Source organism: Henckelia pumila, chromosome 2 (assembly GCF_033568475.1).
Source record: "Henckelia pumila isolate YLH828 chromosome 2, ASM3356847v2, whole genome shotgun sequence".
Taxonomy (NCBI): Eukaryota; Viridiplantae; Streptophyta; class Magnoliopsida; order Lamiales; family Gesneriaceae; genus Henckelia; species Henckelia pumila.
Window position 1 is genome coordinate 131,060,951 of NC_133121.1, and position 18,346 is coordinate 131,079,296.

The 18,346-nt window shown below is 34.1% G+C and overlaps 1 protein-coding gene and 1 long non-coding RNA gene across 2 annotated transcripts; both read right to left on the reverse strand.

Annotated features, from left to right (window-relative positions):
* Nucleotides 1–12,795: 12,795 nt before the first annotated feature.
* On the reverse strand, nucleotides 12,796–15,997 carry LOC140878420 (coatomer subunit alpha-1-like). The gene is made up of 6 exons (XM_073282019.1): nucleotides 15,958–15,997; nucleotides 15,784–15,815; nucleotides 14,998–15,047; nucleotides 14,794–14,890; nucleotides 14,484–14,612; nucleotides 12,796–14,411 (listed from the first exon to the last, which is right to left on the reverse strand). Exons 1-6 carry the CDS (start codon nucleotides 15,995–15,997, stop codon nucleotides 13,107–13,109), a joined length of 1,653 nt encoding a protein of 550 aa, XP_073138120.1. The 3' UTR covers nucleotides 12,796–13,106.
* A 507-nt stretch (nucleotides 15,998–16,504) lies between these two features.
* LOC140883305 (uncharacterized) lies at nucleotides 16,505–18,142 on the reverse strand. Its single transcript, XR_012150367.1, has 5 exons — nucleotides 17,512–18,142; nucleotides 17,321–17,369; nucleotides 17,005–17,083; nucleotides 16,718–16,798; nucleotides 16,505–16,600 (listed from the first exon to the last, which is right to left on the reverse strand). It is a non-coding gene; the product is annotated as an uncharacterized lncRNA (long non-coding RNA).
* Nucleotides 18,143–18,346: the final 204 nt, after the last annotated feature.

An 18,346-nucleotide genomic window follows, 5' to 3' on the forward strand; every position in this document is an offset into this window, starting at 1 on the left:
AAAGGAACTACTAATGTGGGTCTTTGGTATCCCAAAGATTCAAATCTTAATCTTATTGGCTATTCAGATGCAGATTATGCAGGGTGTAGAATTGATCGCAAAAGTACAAGCGGCACATGTCAGTTCCTTGGAGATAGACTGATTTCGTGGTCAAGTAAGAAGCAGACATCAATTGCTACCTCGACCGCCGAAGCAGAATACCTTGCTGCTGGCAGCTGTTGTGCTCAAATACTTTGGATTCAACAGCAGCTTAAGGATTATGGAATCCGGTCGAGTGAAGCTCCAATCTACTGTGACAATACAAGTGCCATAGCCATCACTCACAATCCAGTGATGCACTCTAGGACAAAGCACATTGATGTCAGGCATCACTTTATCCGAGATCATGTCTTAAAGAAAGAAATCAAGCTGGAATACATCTCTACCGATCAGCAAGCAGCAGACATATTCACCAAGCCTCTACCGGACGCTAAGTTTTCTTATTTTCGAAATATTCTTGGCTTAGTAGATCTGAGTTAGTATGCATGTGTTTAGGGGGAATAATTGCCATTATGACATTAATAGCTTAGCTTTTACATTGCCATAAATAGTGGCATATCATCCGCCTTAAACTAGTGTCTGACAGGCTTAGTACTAGCAGCCTTGTGCTTTGAACCAGTTGACATTAATTGGGCGCGGTGATTATTCTCCTCAAAATATTTTTGAATTTCAAAAACACTTTTTCATGACGTCATCCTATGGCCCATAGGTTCCTATATATACCTCTTTACACTCGTATATCAACCTTTCACATTTGCTAAAGCTTTCATATTGCACTAAACGTTCCATCGAATTACTCTCTAGATCTTGCTTACTTTCTGCTCTAGTTCCTATCTACAGCTATCATGTCGATCCAGAAGACCTGCCTGGCAATCAACTTTGACTCCGTGGTTAAGGCAAACAATGCAGGAATTACAGAGGTCTTCACCATGCTTGAAGCCTCTGGACTGAAGAAATTTCTGGAATGCAGTGCCATCTGCGATTTGCCTGTTTTGAAGGAGTTCTTCACTACCGCTCAAATCGAGCATGGGACTATCAAATGCGTGATCAAGACAGAAGTCTACTCTTTCAATCAGCAGTTCTTCGCTAGCATTTTTGATCTGCCCTCCAGGGGTTTGACAAAATGCACGGATCTTCCAGACGGTAATTGCTCTTACTGGTTGAAGGAGTTCTCAACCACTGATGCTCCAATCAAACTGCCGGCCCAGAAGACATCTCTCAAAGCTCCATTCAGGCTCTTGACCAACATCGTAGCCAAGAATCTTCTGGCCAAGGCTGGTTCTTACGACAAAGTGACACTGGAGAAATTTCAATACATGGCGTGTATTGCCTCCAAGATCAACATAAACTGGTCAGACATTCTGTTCAATATTCTATGTGAAATGATCAGGGGCAAAGGGCAATCCGAGGGATTTGCTCTGCAAATTTGCCACATTTTGAGCACCCTTGGAGTGGACTTCTCCAAAACTGAGCCTCTGCATCCCACCAAATGGCTCAACAAGTCCACGATTCACAAATTCCTGAACAAAAAGGAGACTGCGGTCGACACCTTGCCCGCTACCGCAAAGGTTATTGCTATCCCACAACCGCTTTCAACGGTTCCGGTCGTGGCCAAACCAGTCGACACCAAAAAGTCTGCCAAGCGCCAACTGATCATCGAATCTGACTCTGAAGACGAATCACGTGAGAATGTTCCACTGATTCAAGCTTTCAGCAAATCATCTCCTTCTCTATCCAAAGCAGCTGTGTCATCTACGCCTGCAGGCGAGAAGAAGAGGCAGCACAAGAAGCTAAAGTCTCTGTCTGGCCTTGCTCCTACCCTGCCAACGGTCGAGACCACTACCGCTGCTGCTTCTACTGCTCCTCATCCTACAAAGGGTGTGACAATCCGGGAAGGTGCCTTATCAGCTCCTAAGGTCACTCTAGCTGATCCCAAAGACAAAGGGAAAGGTGTGATGATCTACACACCCAAGGCTCAACCAGCAGCTACGATAGAGCTAAATCTGATCATCTCACACGTCCTCCGCACTGTCAAGCGTCACCTACAACGCTTTGACAGATGGCATCACTCCCGCACACACCTGACTCTGGCTCAAATATTTCCTAAATGGAAATCTCTAAACCTTATTGAGCAAAAGATGCTTCTATTTGCTGATACTAAAGACATCGTGGAGGCTTTGGGAAGAAGACAGCTCATAGACTTGAAGCTTCGAGGAAGCCTGCTATCTCTGTTAATTAATGAGCGTGTCAAGAATTTCAAATCTAAGAGTTCTACCGCTGCCGATGACTTTGTGATTTTGACTGGACTACAGGATAGTCTACGTCAAATCACTCAACTGCTTCAGCACTATCAAGCTCTCAACACTGACAACACACCAGCTTCAGCAGCCTGTTTACAAGCTTATGTGCTGGAAGGACAAGTAATGATGAAGACCTTTCTCACTCAAGATCAGGGTGAGGAAGACGTCTATGCTTTTTCTTCTTCAGATGGGATTCTGACCGATCTCATCACTGCCGACCTCTTTCAATCATCTGCTCTAAAATCGAGTGTGGCAGCCTCTTCATCGGTCGACCCCTCCTCCACCGCAGTCCAAGCAGTCACTCAACCGGAAGTAGTTGTGATTGCTCACTCCTTTCCAGTGACGACCGCTTTCACCTCTCCAAGTCATCCACAAGATGTTTCAGAAGTGGTTGCACAAGAGATACCTGTCACCTCTGTGACAGAGGCTCCTTGCAGTAGTACAGCAATAGTGCCCCCAATGGAGACACCAAGCACTATTGTATCACCTGCATCTCCAGTACAGCAAGTGACTGATGCTGATCAAGCACATCAACCGTCTCCATCCACTGAAAAGTTTATGGAAGATCTCATTATGGATGAACCAAGTGCTGATCCTGATACTCCACCAACCATATTGGCTGCAGTCGAGACTATTACATCTCCAACTGTACCATTATTGGAGGGTCCATCATCTAGCTCTCCAGCCAGATCACCATCACCACATCATCGTGAGTCTAGCTCGGTTTCACCAAGAAATGACCAACAAGGGCAAATGCTTCAGACTGATGAGTCTTTGATTGACGCCATGGCCGCAGCTCTAGATCATACCTTGATTAATAGGCTACATGAGCTCACGCAAACGGTTAGGTCCTTCTCTCAAGATATCACTAACTCCTCCTTCTCCGTTGATAATTCACGCCAGACGATGATTCGGCATTTCGAGACCGTGTCTCGAGATCTTGCTCGTATGACCACAGAAATCACTAATCATCATCGCACTCAAATCAACACGCTCTCTACCGTCTCTGAACAAGTTATCCGCTCCGAAAATCGCCTTCACAAGCAGTTGAATGATCGGATGGACACTATGCAAGCTACTCTACTTGCTCAACTCGATGCAAAGATTGACAATATGCAATCCTGCCTTGGCACTCAACTCACTGAGATCATCGTTCGACTCAACCAAGGTGATGCCAAAAAGGGGGAAGAAGAGCAACGTAGAGCAGCAGAGGCAAGAAGACGAGAAGAAGAGTCCAGAAGAAAGGAAGAAGCCGACAGAAGAAGAAGAGAAGGCGACAGGTCAGGCGATAGGTCGGGAGGAGCCAGTTGGTTCAAAAGATGAACAATCTTCACTTATCTCAGCTGCATCTCATTTTGACTTTCTTCTGTAGGTGTAATAAAAATGTTTATTGTACTTAATGAAATTCATTCTCTCAATGAAGTTCATTGTACTGCTTTCATATTGTTCTTGGGGCACTTAAGTTTTGTCATCACCAAAAAGGGGAAAATTGTTGAATCCGATATTTTGGTGATAACAAACAACAACTCATTGTATAGGAATGTGCTGCCAACCATTGTATTTCAGGAATCTACTACAACTTCTACCGGAAGCTTGTCAACCGCCTATGTCTCTCGACCGGTTGAAGTCTCAAGCCTATCGACTGGTTATTCAAACCAGCAGAGGACAAATATCCCTACCGGTAGAATGCCAACTGCCTATCAAGATATCTCAAGACAAGTACCTGTGACAAGATGTTCTTTGCAGGATCCTTTATTAAAAGCAGAACCGGCGTATCAGAAGATTTGTTGACTCCTGCAAATCAAGACAACAGGTTATACCAAAATGGCAAAAACACAGAATGACTGCAGATAAAGCACTCGACCGTTTATTCCAGTTTTGGACCCTGGAAGTTGTCTGCAGTGTACGATCCTCATGCAGAATCATCAATGCATTTATGAGCATTAAATGTGCATTCAATGCAGCATCAGAACGTTCAAAATAAAGACGTTGATGATTGACCTATTTAAAGGGAGGATTGCTCAAGAAGTCAAAAACAACAACAACAAACAAAAAAGGAACAACATCAAGTGATACGAGACAACGAAGAGAGACATTTCAATCACTTGAGTAATATCAGAAGTCCTCATCTGATATACTTGAGCACACTCACAAGATCATTCATCTGCTGCTCAAATAAACCCTCGCTTATAGTTCACGTATCTGATCATCAAGGATCATCCTAGGGTTTCCAAGCCTCTCGACCGCTCTACAGTCTGAGAAGCTCAACTCAACTATACTCAGTGTTGAAGAGACCTGAAGCTGCTCTGAAAGCTTCCACCAGTCTGATAAGAACTGAGACTCTTATCTGTGTAAATCTAGGAGTTTCGGATTAGGCATTGGATAAGTCCTAAGTCTGAAGTGGGTGTATTACAAGACGTTGTAATAACCAAAGTCTTCTAGTGAATTCCTTCCTAAGTGGAAGAAGGGGAGACGTAGAAGGATTAAGCCTTCGAACTTCCATAAAATCGTGTTTTAGTCTTTACTGCCATTTATCTTACATCCTGCTCATACATTGCTTTATAAACTTTGCATCACTAAAACCTCTGAACTAGTTCCGCACTATTTAAGTTGTTCAAAACGTTTTAGAAGTTGAGAAAACAGATTAAGTGAACTAAACCTCACTTGATCATTTTTTTAAAGAAGGAGAAGAAAAGTTTCAGAGTGTATTCACCCCCCCTCTACCCTCTGAACCGATCCCAACAAAATATATGAGTATATTTTACATTTTTCTCTATTTTTTATATTTCACGCATACATGCAACAATCAAAGATGACGTTCTTGATAAGTGAAACCACTTTTCAAAGAAAATCATCTTTTTTTTATATTAAAAACATAATTGTTGCAGAAAATACACTAAAATATAAGATGACAACAAAATAATACAAAATAAATTTTATAAACAAAACAAATATATGTGATTTTCGATAATATTTTTTCGTCAAAGATTTTTGAATTCAATAGTTTTCAATATTTGAAAAGTGCGGATGTAACTTGTTAAACATAACTTTTTGGTACTTTTTTTCTTCGTATTTTATGGATAGATTACATTTTATATCATTTTTTGTTCAGTTACAAGTTTTTTAATAAATAAAAAGTTTTTTTTCACTTAATTTTTTTTGTTTTTTAATTGTACAATCTATAATTCACTTGAGTATTTGGCTAAACTTATTAAAAATAGCTTATAAGCTGTAGGATCTTATAAGATGTTAGGTCTCATTTTAAAAATGGAAAATTACTTTTTTAGTCTTGTATGTTTGTTACTTTGCGATTTTGGTCTTCTATGTTTTCAGATTTCAATTTTAGTCCGCTATCTTTATTTTTTTTGGTAATTTTAGTCCTTTTTTCGATGTGGCGCTGATGTTGAACCAATGCAGTGCTGATGTCTAGCTGATGCGTAAAGTTCAACGTAAGAATTTTCGAATAAAAAGGATTGAAATTGCCAAAAATCAAAACATGTAGGACAAAAACTAAAATATGAAAACGTAGAGGACTAAAATCGCAAAGTGACAAACATACAGGACCAAAATTGCAATTTTTCCTTTTAAAAATAAGCTGTTAAAATGTTTGGATGAATTTATTTTAAACAACTTAAAATGTTGATGTGTTTGCCTTTATAAGATCTTTTTTTATTGTCAAAATTACCAAAATGGTATAATAATATGGAGGTGAAGTAAATACTAAATATATACGAAAATAATTTTAAAATTTTATGATAAATTTTAAAATTAAATAAAAACTATTTTATATTTTAATTTATAAAAATCGTACGTAAAATATGTAATATTTTTAAAATTACTCAATAATATCTTAATAGTTTATTTTTTTAATTATAAGAAAATAATAGAACAAAACATTATTTTAAATTATATATATACTAGTATATATAATAACAGAGTTTTTTTCATTTTTAGAAAAATCTCGCCAAAATAATATTGTTTCAAAAAAATAACCAGCTTAAAAGATTGTTTCAAAAAAATAATATTTTTCAAATTATTTAATCAATTACCTAATATTTGACTTATTTAGACATATTTCGATTAAGAGGAATATATTACAAAAAATTTGATAATATCGGCATCTTTTTATATACACACACATTTATATATATATATATATATCTCCATTAAAAATTAGGCGGATTTCAACATTCCATTTATAATAATTGTTTTCCAAGAAATTTAAAAATCATTAATTTACATTTTTAAAAAATATTATAACGTATGATTCATAAAACGTAAATTTTGTAAACAAACTGTTCAAAAAAATTGAATTCTTATTATCACTACTTTTTAATTTCAGTTAGTTTTTTATGTTCATATATATGAGAAAATTTTAATAATATACTATATAATAATGTACCAATGTTCGGTTCAAAATTAGACCGTACGTTATCATTATTTTTTAATTTTAGTTAATTTTTTCTATATACAAGTTAAATTTTTCATATTTTTACATATGATAATATATTAATTTTAATTTGAAATTTGATAAGATGTTCTAAATTTTGATGTGATTTAAAATTTTTTTATCCATATGCATATAAAATTTCCATAAATGATATATATATATATATATGATAATGTACCAACTTTTGGTAAAATTTTAAATTTTGGTATGTATGTAGAGCCGTTAATTTGGGTTAGGCCCGCCGGGTTGGCCCGGCCCGCCATAAAATTTAAGTGGGTTAGGTTGAAATTTTTTCAACCCAACAAAAGGTGGGCCTAGATGGGCCAACCCGCCTAGGTCCGCGACCCGCGCGGGTTGGCTCGCGGGCCTGTAAAATTAATAATTTATTTTTATATATGTATTTTTTTAATAAAAGTTATGCATTTTTTTTGTATTAATTATTTTATATAAAATTTACACACATGAAATCAATAATTAAAATTAATATTAATATTCTATTAATATTTATTTATGAAATGATATTTATAATTATTTATAATATTATTTATTTATTTTTATTTGCGTGATCCAACCCGCGGGCCGACCTGCCTAACCCGCAACCCGTCTTGGGTTGGGTTGGGTTGAGAATTTCCAACCCGCCAGGATGATGGGTCGGCCCATCATCGACCCGCCAAATGTGAGTTTTTGGTGGGCCGACCCGCCCAGCCATGGGTTGGCCCGTTTGACAGCTCTATATGTATGCGAAAATTTCCATAAACTCTACACATGATAATATACTAATTTTTTGTTCAATATTTGATTTGATTTTATCACTAATTTTATCATTAATTAAAGCTCATAATTTTGCTTCGTTTATTGAAACACATTTCCCCACACACACACACACACACACACACACATATATATATATATATATATATATATATATATATATATATAATATACAAAATAATTGGTTCAAATTTACTTAATGATGAGAAATTTGATTTGCCAAAAATTTAATCATAAAAAATAGATAATAAATAATAATTTAAATATAATAATATAGAAATTTTCAATTAAAAATTTCCTATAGCAATTTTCAATTCAAAATTTACTTTGTCGTTGACATAATTTAGAAAGTATAATTTTTTTAAAAAATAATAATGTTATAAAAGGGAAAGAGAGAAATATGAACTATATACACATTTTTTGTGGAGCAATAAACGCATGAAGTTTGTTTCTGTTCAAATTTTGTTGATTTATGATGATTTTTATTCAAAATTTGAAATTTAATCGGATATTATCATTATTTTTGAATTTCAATTAGTTGTTTTGTGTATAAAAATATCTATAAATACTATATATGATAATATACCAATTTTTAGTTTAAAATTTGATAAAATGTTGTATTTTAAAAATGATGTAAATATTATGGGAATTTTTTAATATATTTCTTCGTAATCCAAAATTTTTAGCGGTTTGTTTACAAAAATGTACTTTTTATGAATCTTACGTTATATATTTTTTAAAAAAATGATAATTAATGATTTTTGAATTTCTTGGAAAACGATTATTATGAAATTGATTAAATAATTTGAAAAAATATTTTTTTAAACAATCTTTTAAGCATCTTTTTCACATACTTCCGTTTTTAGTAATAATGTTTTGGCATGTTTTGCCAAAAACAACAAAAACTATGTTATATATATATATATATATATATATATATATATATATATATATATATATATATATATATATATATACATATGTGTATATATATATATATACTAGTATTTTACCCGTGCGATGCACGGGATATTATTTTATATAATTAACGAAAAATATTAGTAAAAATAAAAATTTGAATAAATAAATAAAATACAAATAGCTAAATGGATATTTTTTTAGAATAACTAAATGAAATATATATTGTACAGTTAGAAAATGAATTCTTAATTCTCACAAAGCACATGGTAACTTATTGTTCTTGACATAAAATAAATATAGATACTCACTACAAATTAAATGAGAAAGTTAAGAAAAATAAAATTTACACTAAATATTCAACAAAATTAATAAGTTTCATAGCACGACATTAATTTCTCTATTTTGGAGGGAATCTCTTGATATTATTTTGTCAATAACATCTAGAAAAAAAAAATTAAAATGATAGAAAATTTGTTAGATGAATAAAATATAAGCAAAAATTAGAAAACTAATAAATAAACAAAAAAAGGATATAAAATGTGATGTATTCATCAAGAAGGAAAAACAGATGTAGCAAAAAAATTTGTTTAATTGATGACATCCACACTTTTCAAATCTCTAAAGCTCTTGAATTCAAACATTTTCGAAATAATAGTATCATAAAAAATATCGCATACATTTGTTTTAGTTATAAATTTGATTTTATATTTCAGTCTATTTTATGCAACAATTATGTTTTAAATAACAAAAAGATAATTTTTTTTATGATTGGTTTTCACTTTCTCTGTGACACCATATTTTATTGTTGCATGCGTGCATGAACCCTATAAAATAGAAAAAAAATTATATTTACATTTATAGATAGATAAATATCAATAAGAAAAAATACATATACATCGCAACATCATGAAATATGCATCACAACGTGGAATCTATCTTGTTTTCATACGAAAGTACGTAGATCGTAACAACGAACCAATCGTAGCTAAGCACTCAATGCAATATTGAAGTGTCTACTTCAAGAATAACTCTAATAAAAAAATGAGTCATTTGTTATTTTGATTGAATTATTATTACATGGTTTTGTATTTGAACACTATTTGTAGGACCGAGCATTGCCGCTTTACCAAAATATATAACTAGTGATAATGGTGCAACTCAAATCTTTTAAACTACACAACATCTCAAACGTCATGGTTTGATTGTTCTACCCAGCACAGACAATTATTGTACCCTAACAATCTCCCTCTCAATAATTGAACTTCTTGCAATCAATGATAATCTAACACATGACTTTGACTCTGATATCAATTGTAGGACATATCATTTGTCGCTTTACCAAAAGCTATAGCTGATAGTAATGGTGCAACTCAAATATTTTAAACAACGCAACAGCCCAAGCTCTATGGTTCGATTGTTCTATCCAATAGGGACACTTATTGTACCCAACACTATTTATATATTATGTGTGTGTTCAAATTGAAATGATAATTTTTTTTGTATATATGATAGAATTTTTAAATTTCCATAAATGATATATATATATATATATATATATATATATAGAGTTTTGATATGGTGAACACCTAACATGTGCACTTATGTGTACACTGCTGATGTGGCGTCCACCTATTGGATGTAGATGATGCCACGTCAGCGGTGCACACAAAAATGCACATCATGGGTGCTCATAATATCAAATTTGTATATATATATATATATAATATAACAATCTACTCAATCAAATTTTGATATCTTGCCATATATATGTAAGAAATGTTCAATAATTTTTATGTGTGTGTATCAAATCACAATTTACTGTTTTACACTTTTACTGATGAAAATTTGAAAAGTCTATCATATATACAAAAAAATTATCATTTCAATTTGAACACACACATAATATATAAATAGTGTTGGGTACAATAAGTGTCCCTATTGGATAGAACAATCGAACCATAGAGCTTGGGCTGTTGTGTTGTTTAAAACATTTGAGTTGCACCATTACTATCAGCTATAGCTTTTAGTAAAGCGACAAATGATATGTCCTACAATTGATATCAGAGTCAAAGTCATGTGTTAGATTATCATTGATTGCAAGAAGTTCAATTATTGAGAGGGAGATTGTTAGGGTACAATAATTGTCTGTGCTGGATAGAGCAATCAAACCATGACGTTTGAGATGTTGTGTAGTTTAAAAGATTTGAGTTGCACCATTGCCACCAGTTATATATTTTGGTAAAGCGGCAATGCTCGGTCCTACAAATAGTGTTCAAATACAAAACCATGTAATAATAATTCAATCAAAATAACAAATGACTCATTTTTTTATTAGAGTTATTCTTGAAGTAGACACTTCAATATTGCATTGAGTGCTTAGCTACGATTGGTTCGTTGTTACGATCTACGTACTTTCGTATGAAAACAAGATAGATTCCACGTTGTGATGCATATTTCATGATGTTGCGATGTATATGTATTTTTTCTTATTGATATTTATCTATCTAGAAATGTAAATATAATTTTTTTTTCTATTTTATAGGGTTCATGCACGCATGCAACAATAAAATATGGTGTCACAGAGAAAGTGAAAACCAATCATAAAAAAAATCATCTTTTTGCTATTTAAAACATAATTGTTGCATAAAATAGACTGAAATATAAAATCAAATTTATAACTAAAACAAATGTATGCGATATTTTTTATGATACTATTATTTCGAAAATGTTTGAATTCAAGAGCTTTAGAGATTTGAAAAGTGTGGATGTCATCAATTAAACAAATTTTTTTGCTACATCTGTTTTTCCTTCTTGATGAATACATCACATTTTATATCCTTTTTTTGTTTATTTATTAGTTTTCTAATTTTTACTTATATTTTATTCATCTAACAAATTTTCTATCATTTTAATTTTTTTTTTCTAGATGTTATTGACAAAATAATATCAAGAGATTTCCTCCAAAATAGAGAAATTAATGTCGTGCTATGAAACTTATTAATTTTGTTGAATATTTAGTGTAAATTTTATTTTTCTTAACTTTCTCATTTAATTTGTAGTGAGTATCTATATTTATTTTATGTCAAGAACAATAAGTTACCATGTGCTTTGTGAGAATTAAGAATTCATTTTCTAACTGTACAATATATATTTCATTTAGTTATTCTAAAAAAATATCCATTTAGCTATTTGTATTTTATTTATTTATTCAAATTTTTATTTTTACTAATATTTTTCGTTAATTATTAGTCATGTCAGTTTAGTCATGTCAGTTGTATGTCGTTGTATCTAGGGTTACCAATCCTAAGGGTCTCAAAATCTTGATTTGTGATGGCAAAACCAACCAGAAAAATTCAACAACAAACGTTTTTCAAGAAGTTTTCCATAATTTATAAGATAATTTGTTTGTTTTTCAATTGTATGATATATAATTCATTTAGCTAATTTGAATTTATAACACATTTTTCAAATACATAATAATCTCCAAAAGGTCGTAGAATTTATAGGTTATCGTCAAGGGTCGTATAAACTCCTACACATCAACATGTCACTCTTTTATGAGAGATTAGTGTAAATTATGATATTTTTATGTCAAAATAACTTTGATAGTTTATTATTCACCAGAGGAGAACCACGCTCTATTTTTTATCGCTTTGTGTTGGTCAATTTTAACGCATATAAATTGATTTCGAAAACTGCACCGCAAATCAACTAAAGGCCGCCCCACCTATTATTTTCTTCCGCACCAAGTTCATCCCTTCAATTAATGTTCATACATGAAAATTTAATCAGCCTACTGTCCCCGACTTGATGCACCTCAAGCTTCTCTACTTCTTATGGGGATCATAATAAATATACCAATTTATTAAAAAAAAAAACAAAAAAGGCAGTAGTGGAAACGAAAGTAGGAAACTAAACAAATATTATTGATGGGTAAAAATGTGTTGGTTTTGGTCTTCATAGACACATCTAAACAAAAGTTCGGATAAATGTAAATCGAACAAATACCATTCCACTTTATGGGATGTAATTTGGCAAGTTGTGAAATCGTGCTCGAATTCTCTTGCTCGAACTGAATAAATAAAGAAACCATGAAAATTAAGCTTATTTAGAGGATAGATGAACCGAGGCTTGTACAAACCATGTCCGGCAGATGCAAGAGAACTAAGCGCAAAACATAGCATCGTCATGGAACATCATGTCCAGTTAAGTTCACAAAACACACAAACCAAACTAGTTGGCCATATGGATGATAAAATGAATGATGCATCACCATTAGGCTTAACTAATGGACATGGAATCCACTTTAAATATGGGAGCAACATCTTTTGGAAATCTACTAACTAATGCCACTACATCAATCTAATATCGGTTGAAATTGACCAGAATGAACTGTTGCTGCTTACAATTACAGGTATGAATGAACCCATTGAGACAGAAAGAGTAATGCATATCATTGAGGATTTGAGGTTAGTGTAAAAACAAAAGACAGAAACAGAGTTCGGTCCTATTCAACGGGAAACCAATTTTACTTGCAACCATGAAGTTACGGTAGAATGGAGCTTGGTGCACACTACAAGAAAATAACCAAATTAGCCACGATTTTTAATAAACCATGGCTAATCTTAGGCGGATTGCTGTGTCGAAATCCCCAGCAGCAGCATGTTCAGCAGCAACATGCCAGGGGTAGGGCCAACAAATACAGAGGAACGTGAATTTGAAGTTGTTTTTGGCGTGTCAGCATCAGGAGGCAGATCCAAGTCCTCGAGATCCCATCCTCCCTCTTCATTCTCTTCATGCTCAATCCTCATCCTCCAACACACTAATGTCTCCATTATGTATCTTGTCCACCTCATCGATGTCCAAACCCTCACCCAATCAGCATCAGCAGCATCTTCATAATCATGGTGGTTACCACCTCTGGCTGTATCACCTAGATCAACCTCAAAAATCCCTTTACTAACCATCAACGAAGGCCAATCTCCTGCAGGTTTCCTCGCCTTGGGCAAATGGGGAATATTATCCCCAAATTCTACAGCTATTCGCTCTGCAATATCATCGAGCGCATGGACAGTGGCTGTAACGTATGCAAGAGGCAGATGGCCTGCATTCTCCAGAATCTTAACACGCTCCCTAATATCTCCAAGATACAATGCATCATGAAATTGACCCATCACATCATTCTTGACCTCCGCAATTCTCATCATTTTGGATAATTTTTCCAGATTACCGGTTATCAGATAATGAAAAGATAGTCTCTCAAAGCTTTTTGTCTTCTGGTATTCATATTCAATAATCCCGGCATTTCCCTGTCCAAGTGCCTCCACTCCCAGTCTATACCAGTGATCTTTTTCATCAATCTTTTTGGCAGATTCAAGGGCTTTCTCAATATTACCGCATTCAAGGGCTAAGTTGAAGCGAGTCCTTTCATCCTTCCCGAAATAAAGAGCAACCTGTGGGAAGCCCTTCTGCTGCAGGTAAGCAATCATTGCCTGTCCACACAGTTCTGTGTTCTTTATCATGCTCATCACAGGCTCCAGTGTATTCTTGCATAAATCACATATCTTTGGCATTCTTTTTCGTGGCTTCGACTCAAGTTCGAGTAAGGTGAATCCATCGCCTAGCTCAACCGGGACTAAAACGTAGCCCCTAAATCCAAAACTTACCCCCCAACTATTTTGTAAAATAACAAACTTCTTCACTTCGCCGTCTATTACAACTATACAAATGCCGACCACCACCATAGCATGGCCAATTCCCACGTCATTGGCTAATTCACTAGCCAATGGACCATTGTAAATCACTTTCCTGCATCCAACAAATGAATCGAAGGTCTCCATTCCAATTATCAACGGGTGATAATAGACTGCTGCAAATGTTGTTGTTGCCTTATCCAAGAAAGTTTGTGACTTGAGTTTTATTCTATGTGCCTGAAAAAGGAAAAAAAAAAATCAATTAATATTAATGGATCAAATTGTCTATATCAATTTAAGATTTTTTACCTGAGGACAGAAATGGGAGAAAATGTTTTTCGGTAGAGGATTTCTACACTGACTGGTAACGCAAAGTCCTTTCTCTGTAGCATAGGTTAAGACGGGTAAGTGTTGCATCTCCAACACCAACAGGAGCATCTCCAACATCAACAGGAGCACGATAAGGATAAAACTTGTCCAAATTCTCCAACAGATCTTGAACATCCAGAAAAAATTTCTGTCTGCCTTCTATTTGGACACCCGATTGCCTACACAACATCTCAGTGCATGCTGTGGCGGAGACAAAGGCACAGGAGGATGTATTTCCTTGATTTCTCACTGGTGAGAGCCATTTGTCAAACAACCGAAAATCTACAATCCGAAACTGCTTAGGTTGGGTTTGTAGATGAGCAGTGAAGGCTTGTCTTAGGATCGCACTGAGGGAAAAAAAAAGAAAAAAGAAAAAAGCAAGCTTAAAAGTTAATTAGACTTGGATTAAATGGTGTAAAAAAAAAATAAGTAGCGAATAAAAAAAATACAATACATGGTTACCTGGTGATTCGAGGAAACCTCATGATAGTCGTGCCTGTATGCCTAAAAATAAAATTTCATGGAATTATAATCTTTGATAAAAAGTTAACCATTTTAAAATTTAACACATATCCAATATTCAAAAAATATATTTTTGAATTAAAATAATTATTATATTAACACAGTAACCATATGCAACTCAAAATAAAATAAAGTTCATGTCTTATTTATTTAAATAGACAAGAACATGTATATAAATAAACATTTAACAAAATATTAACATTCTTTTCACAAAACAAACATATAAAATAGATATAGCATTCATCTAAAATATCAAATCCAAATTCTAGAATAGTATGATCATCTTACATTAAAAATTGCTAGGAAGAGACAATATCTGAATTGTTTTGGCACATGTATAGCAAAACTTAAAGACCCCAATGATTGTTGAAGCTTTTTTTCTGGCTATATTTCTATGAACTTCTCGTCCAAAATCACAATATGAGGTTCCAGATTTCTTGTGTGGTACTTTCATGGTTTAGTACAAAGGACTACAAGAGAGTGGTTGCATATGGTAACTAATGTTTATTGAGCGCAGAGTTATGCAGATTAGAGGTACTGGTATACTTTTTTATTAACTGAAATCTTCACTCGCCGTCAGCTAAATTACACGATTCCTCACAACGCATGAAAACGAAATCCAAAATATATGTGTGGTATTAGAAATTACATTATCCAAACATTAATTTTAGTTTGAGATTTGCTCCTGAAAATTAAGTATTTGGTAGTGGAGACTAACCTGATCTGCTGAGTTTGATGCCTTTGATATAACTGCATAAGTTTGTAAACATAAAGCGAAAATGAATGTGGACATCCTTAACATTAATTTTTTACCAAATACCAAAGTTGAGGGGAAGTGCTTACAGAGGGTTTCACAAGGACATAGATAACTCCAAAAGAAGCACTCAAATACGGCACCTATATTCAGCAACAGCTTTCAGTCTATGTTGCATGGATACGGGTACGAGTAAAAATCCTAGAGTAATGGCCACTGAGGGGAGCGGCGAGCAGAGCAGAGGGGAGCGACGGCGAGCAACGGGCTGCAGGAGAAAAATTAATCTAGGCAGTGGCCACTGATTTCAGAAGAAAAAAGAAAAAAAAAAACGTAAGGGCTTTTTAGGCCCAATTAATTTTAGTATATTTATTAAATAGTCCTCAGAAGTCTATTGCTTTCAATTTAACCCTAGAAATTTTAAATTTTTTGCAATTTGAGCCCAAACGTTTTTTGCCGTATCCGATACGCGTATTTGCGTATCGTATCCGAGACTTCCAAAAAAAAAACAGGAGTATCCGCGCTACATGGCTTTCAGTCAAACAACTATCAAGTAGATAATGTTGCTCACAGTCTTAAGTGAACAGATAAATCTCAACACGTTTTCGAGCTTATGCTGAGTCCGTCACCAGTTAGAAATAAAATTTCAAGTATCTTATGCAATATAGAACCAACACAGCAAATAACTGTGAAATATAAATTTTATAAGTTATAACTAATATAAACTTGCAACAAAGAAAACAGGACGCACCCATGGTGCCCATGCCAAGCCATATAGTAGTCCCTGCACGAATAAAGCTCCCCGTTAGACCATTTTTTTTCAGACACAAAATAATAATAAGCATGATCTGCTGAATTTAAACCCACGGATTTTAGCATTGTGAGTACCACATTAACTTACATATTCTACAGATGCGAGCAAGGATGCAAAGAGGATCACTTTTTCTACTACTAATGGATAGAGTATAGGCAGAAGAAGAATCTGGAAGCATGCGACGAAAGGAGATATAGATAGAGATAAGCTGAATTATTTTCATTATCAGAATCAAAGAAACAAAAAATTGGAAGAGTATCACTAAGTACCTGAGAAAAAATCGACCCTAAGATTTCTGATAATTGGTTTTTGTTAAAACCAAATGTGAACTTCAAATAGTACTGCAAATTTAAATGAGAGAAACATCACATCACCTTTTCAAACAAAGATGTTTGAGCAAGCCTCTTGTTTCCTAATCATTACGAGAGAAAGCTGGTGGCCTGTTTCCAATCTCTATAAACACACAACCACCAAGAAGTTGCATAATAAAGTCGGTTTCCTTGCCTAAATATGAAATAAGCATTGACATGTAAACTAATTAACAACTACAGTCCATGCTCTCGAAGAACTCCATTAACGTTTTGCTGTCCAAAGAAAACCCGATGAATAGTAATAATCCTAGAAAATGATGAATTAGTTATTCTTGACAGCAAAGAAGTCACCACAATGATTACTAAAGGAGAGGCGTACCCGGTAAAACATAGCTGTTTTATGGTAAGAAGGATATTCTCGATATGCCCTGCAATTAGAAGCGACAGTAGTGAATTTAGGAATGTGAGTCGAAATATAAGTGCTATTAGGGGCTAGGACTGTAATTCTTTTTATAAGATATGATAAACAACAACGTAGTCATCAAGCCTTAGATATCAGTTACAACTCACTTCTACCAAACAAAGACAGGGAACAGCCCCCTGCTAGATCGGACCAGGTGATGATTTAGATCTATCGATGGTGGATAAACATACTTGGACTCGAACCAGGCTGTTGGTTCTCTCAGGGGGTCTGATTTACATTTCAGAGCCACCGAGGAAAGCAAGAAAGCCCCATTCCAGAACATTAAAGGGGCAAAACTGGTTTTTCTTTTTTCTTTCCCCACCTTCAGCTAGTTTAAGCAAATTTCCATTGTGCACATCACCATGATAAAATAGCCCTACTCCCCTTGTACAAAATCCAAATGAAGCAAGTAGTTCTATAAACCAAAGTTTTAGAAAATCGACCAGAAATTCGTAGAAATCATATTATGTGCAGGTAAATTTGCTGTGTTAAAAAATTCAGTTACTTGTTCAATCTCAAACCAGCCTTACATATGTAATTAAAAAAGAACGGTTTCATGTCAACAATTCAACTCGATAATCACAACTAGAATCATCCATATACTGATCTAGGGCAACATAAGACCAAAACAGACCCAGAACAATCTCAAATCTTCATACATATACAGGGAAGCTTTTATAGCATCATTTCAACAGCCCTCAATTTCCAATTCGGTCTCTCCCTATGAATCCCAGCAACTCGCAGAACATGTTACAAAAGAATAGAGCAAAGCCGTAAAAAATTCAAAATCAGAATAGAAATAGAAATAGAAATAGAAATAAAAATAAAAATAGTAATAAATAGAAATAAAAATAAAAATAGTAATAAATAGAAATAAAAATAAAAATAGTAATAGTAATAATAATAATAATAATAATAATAATAATAATAATAATAATTAAT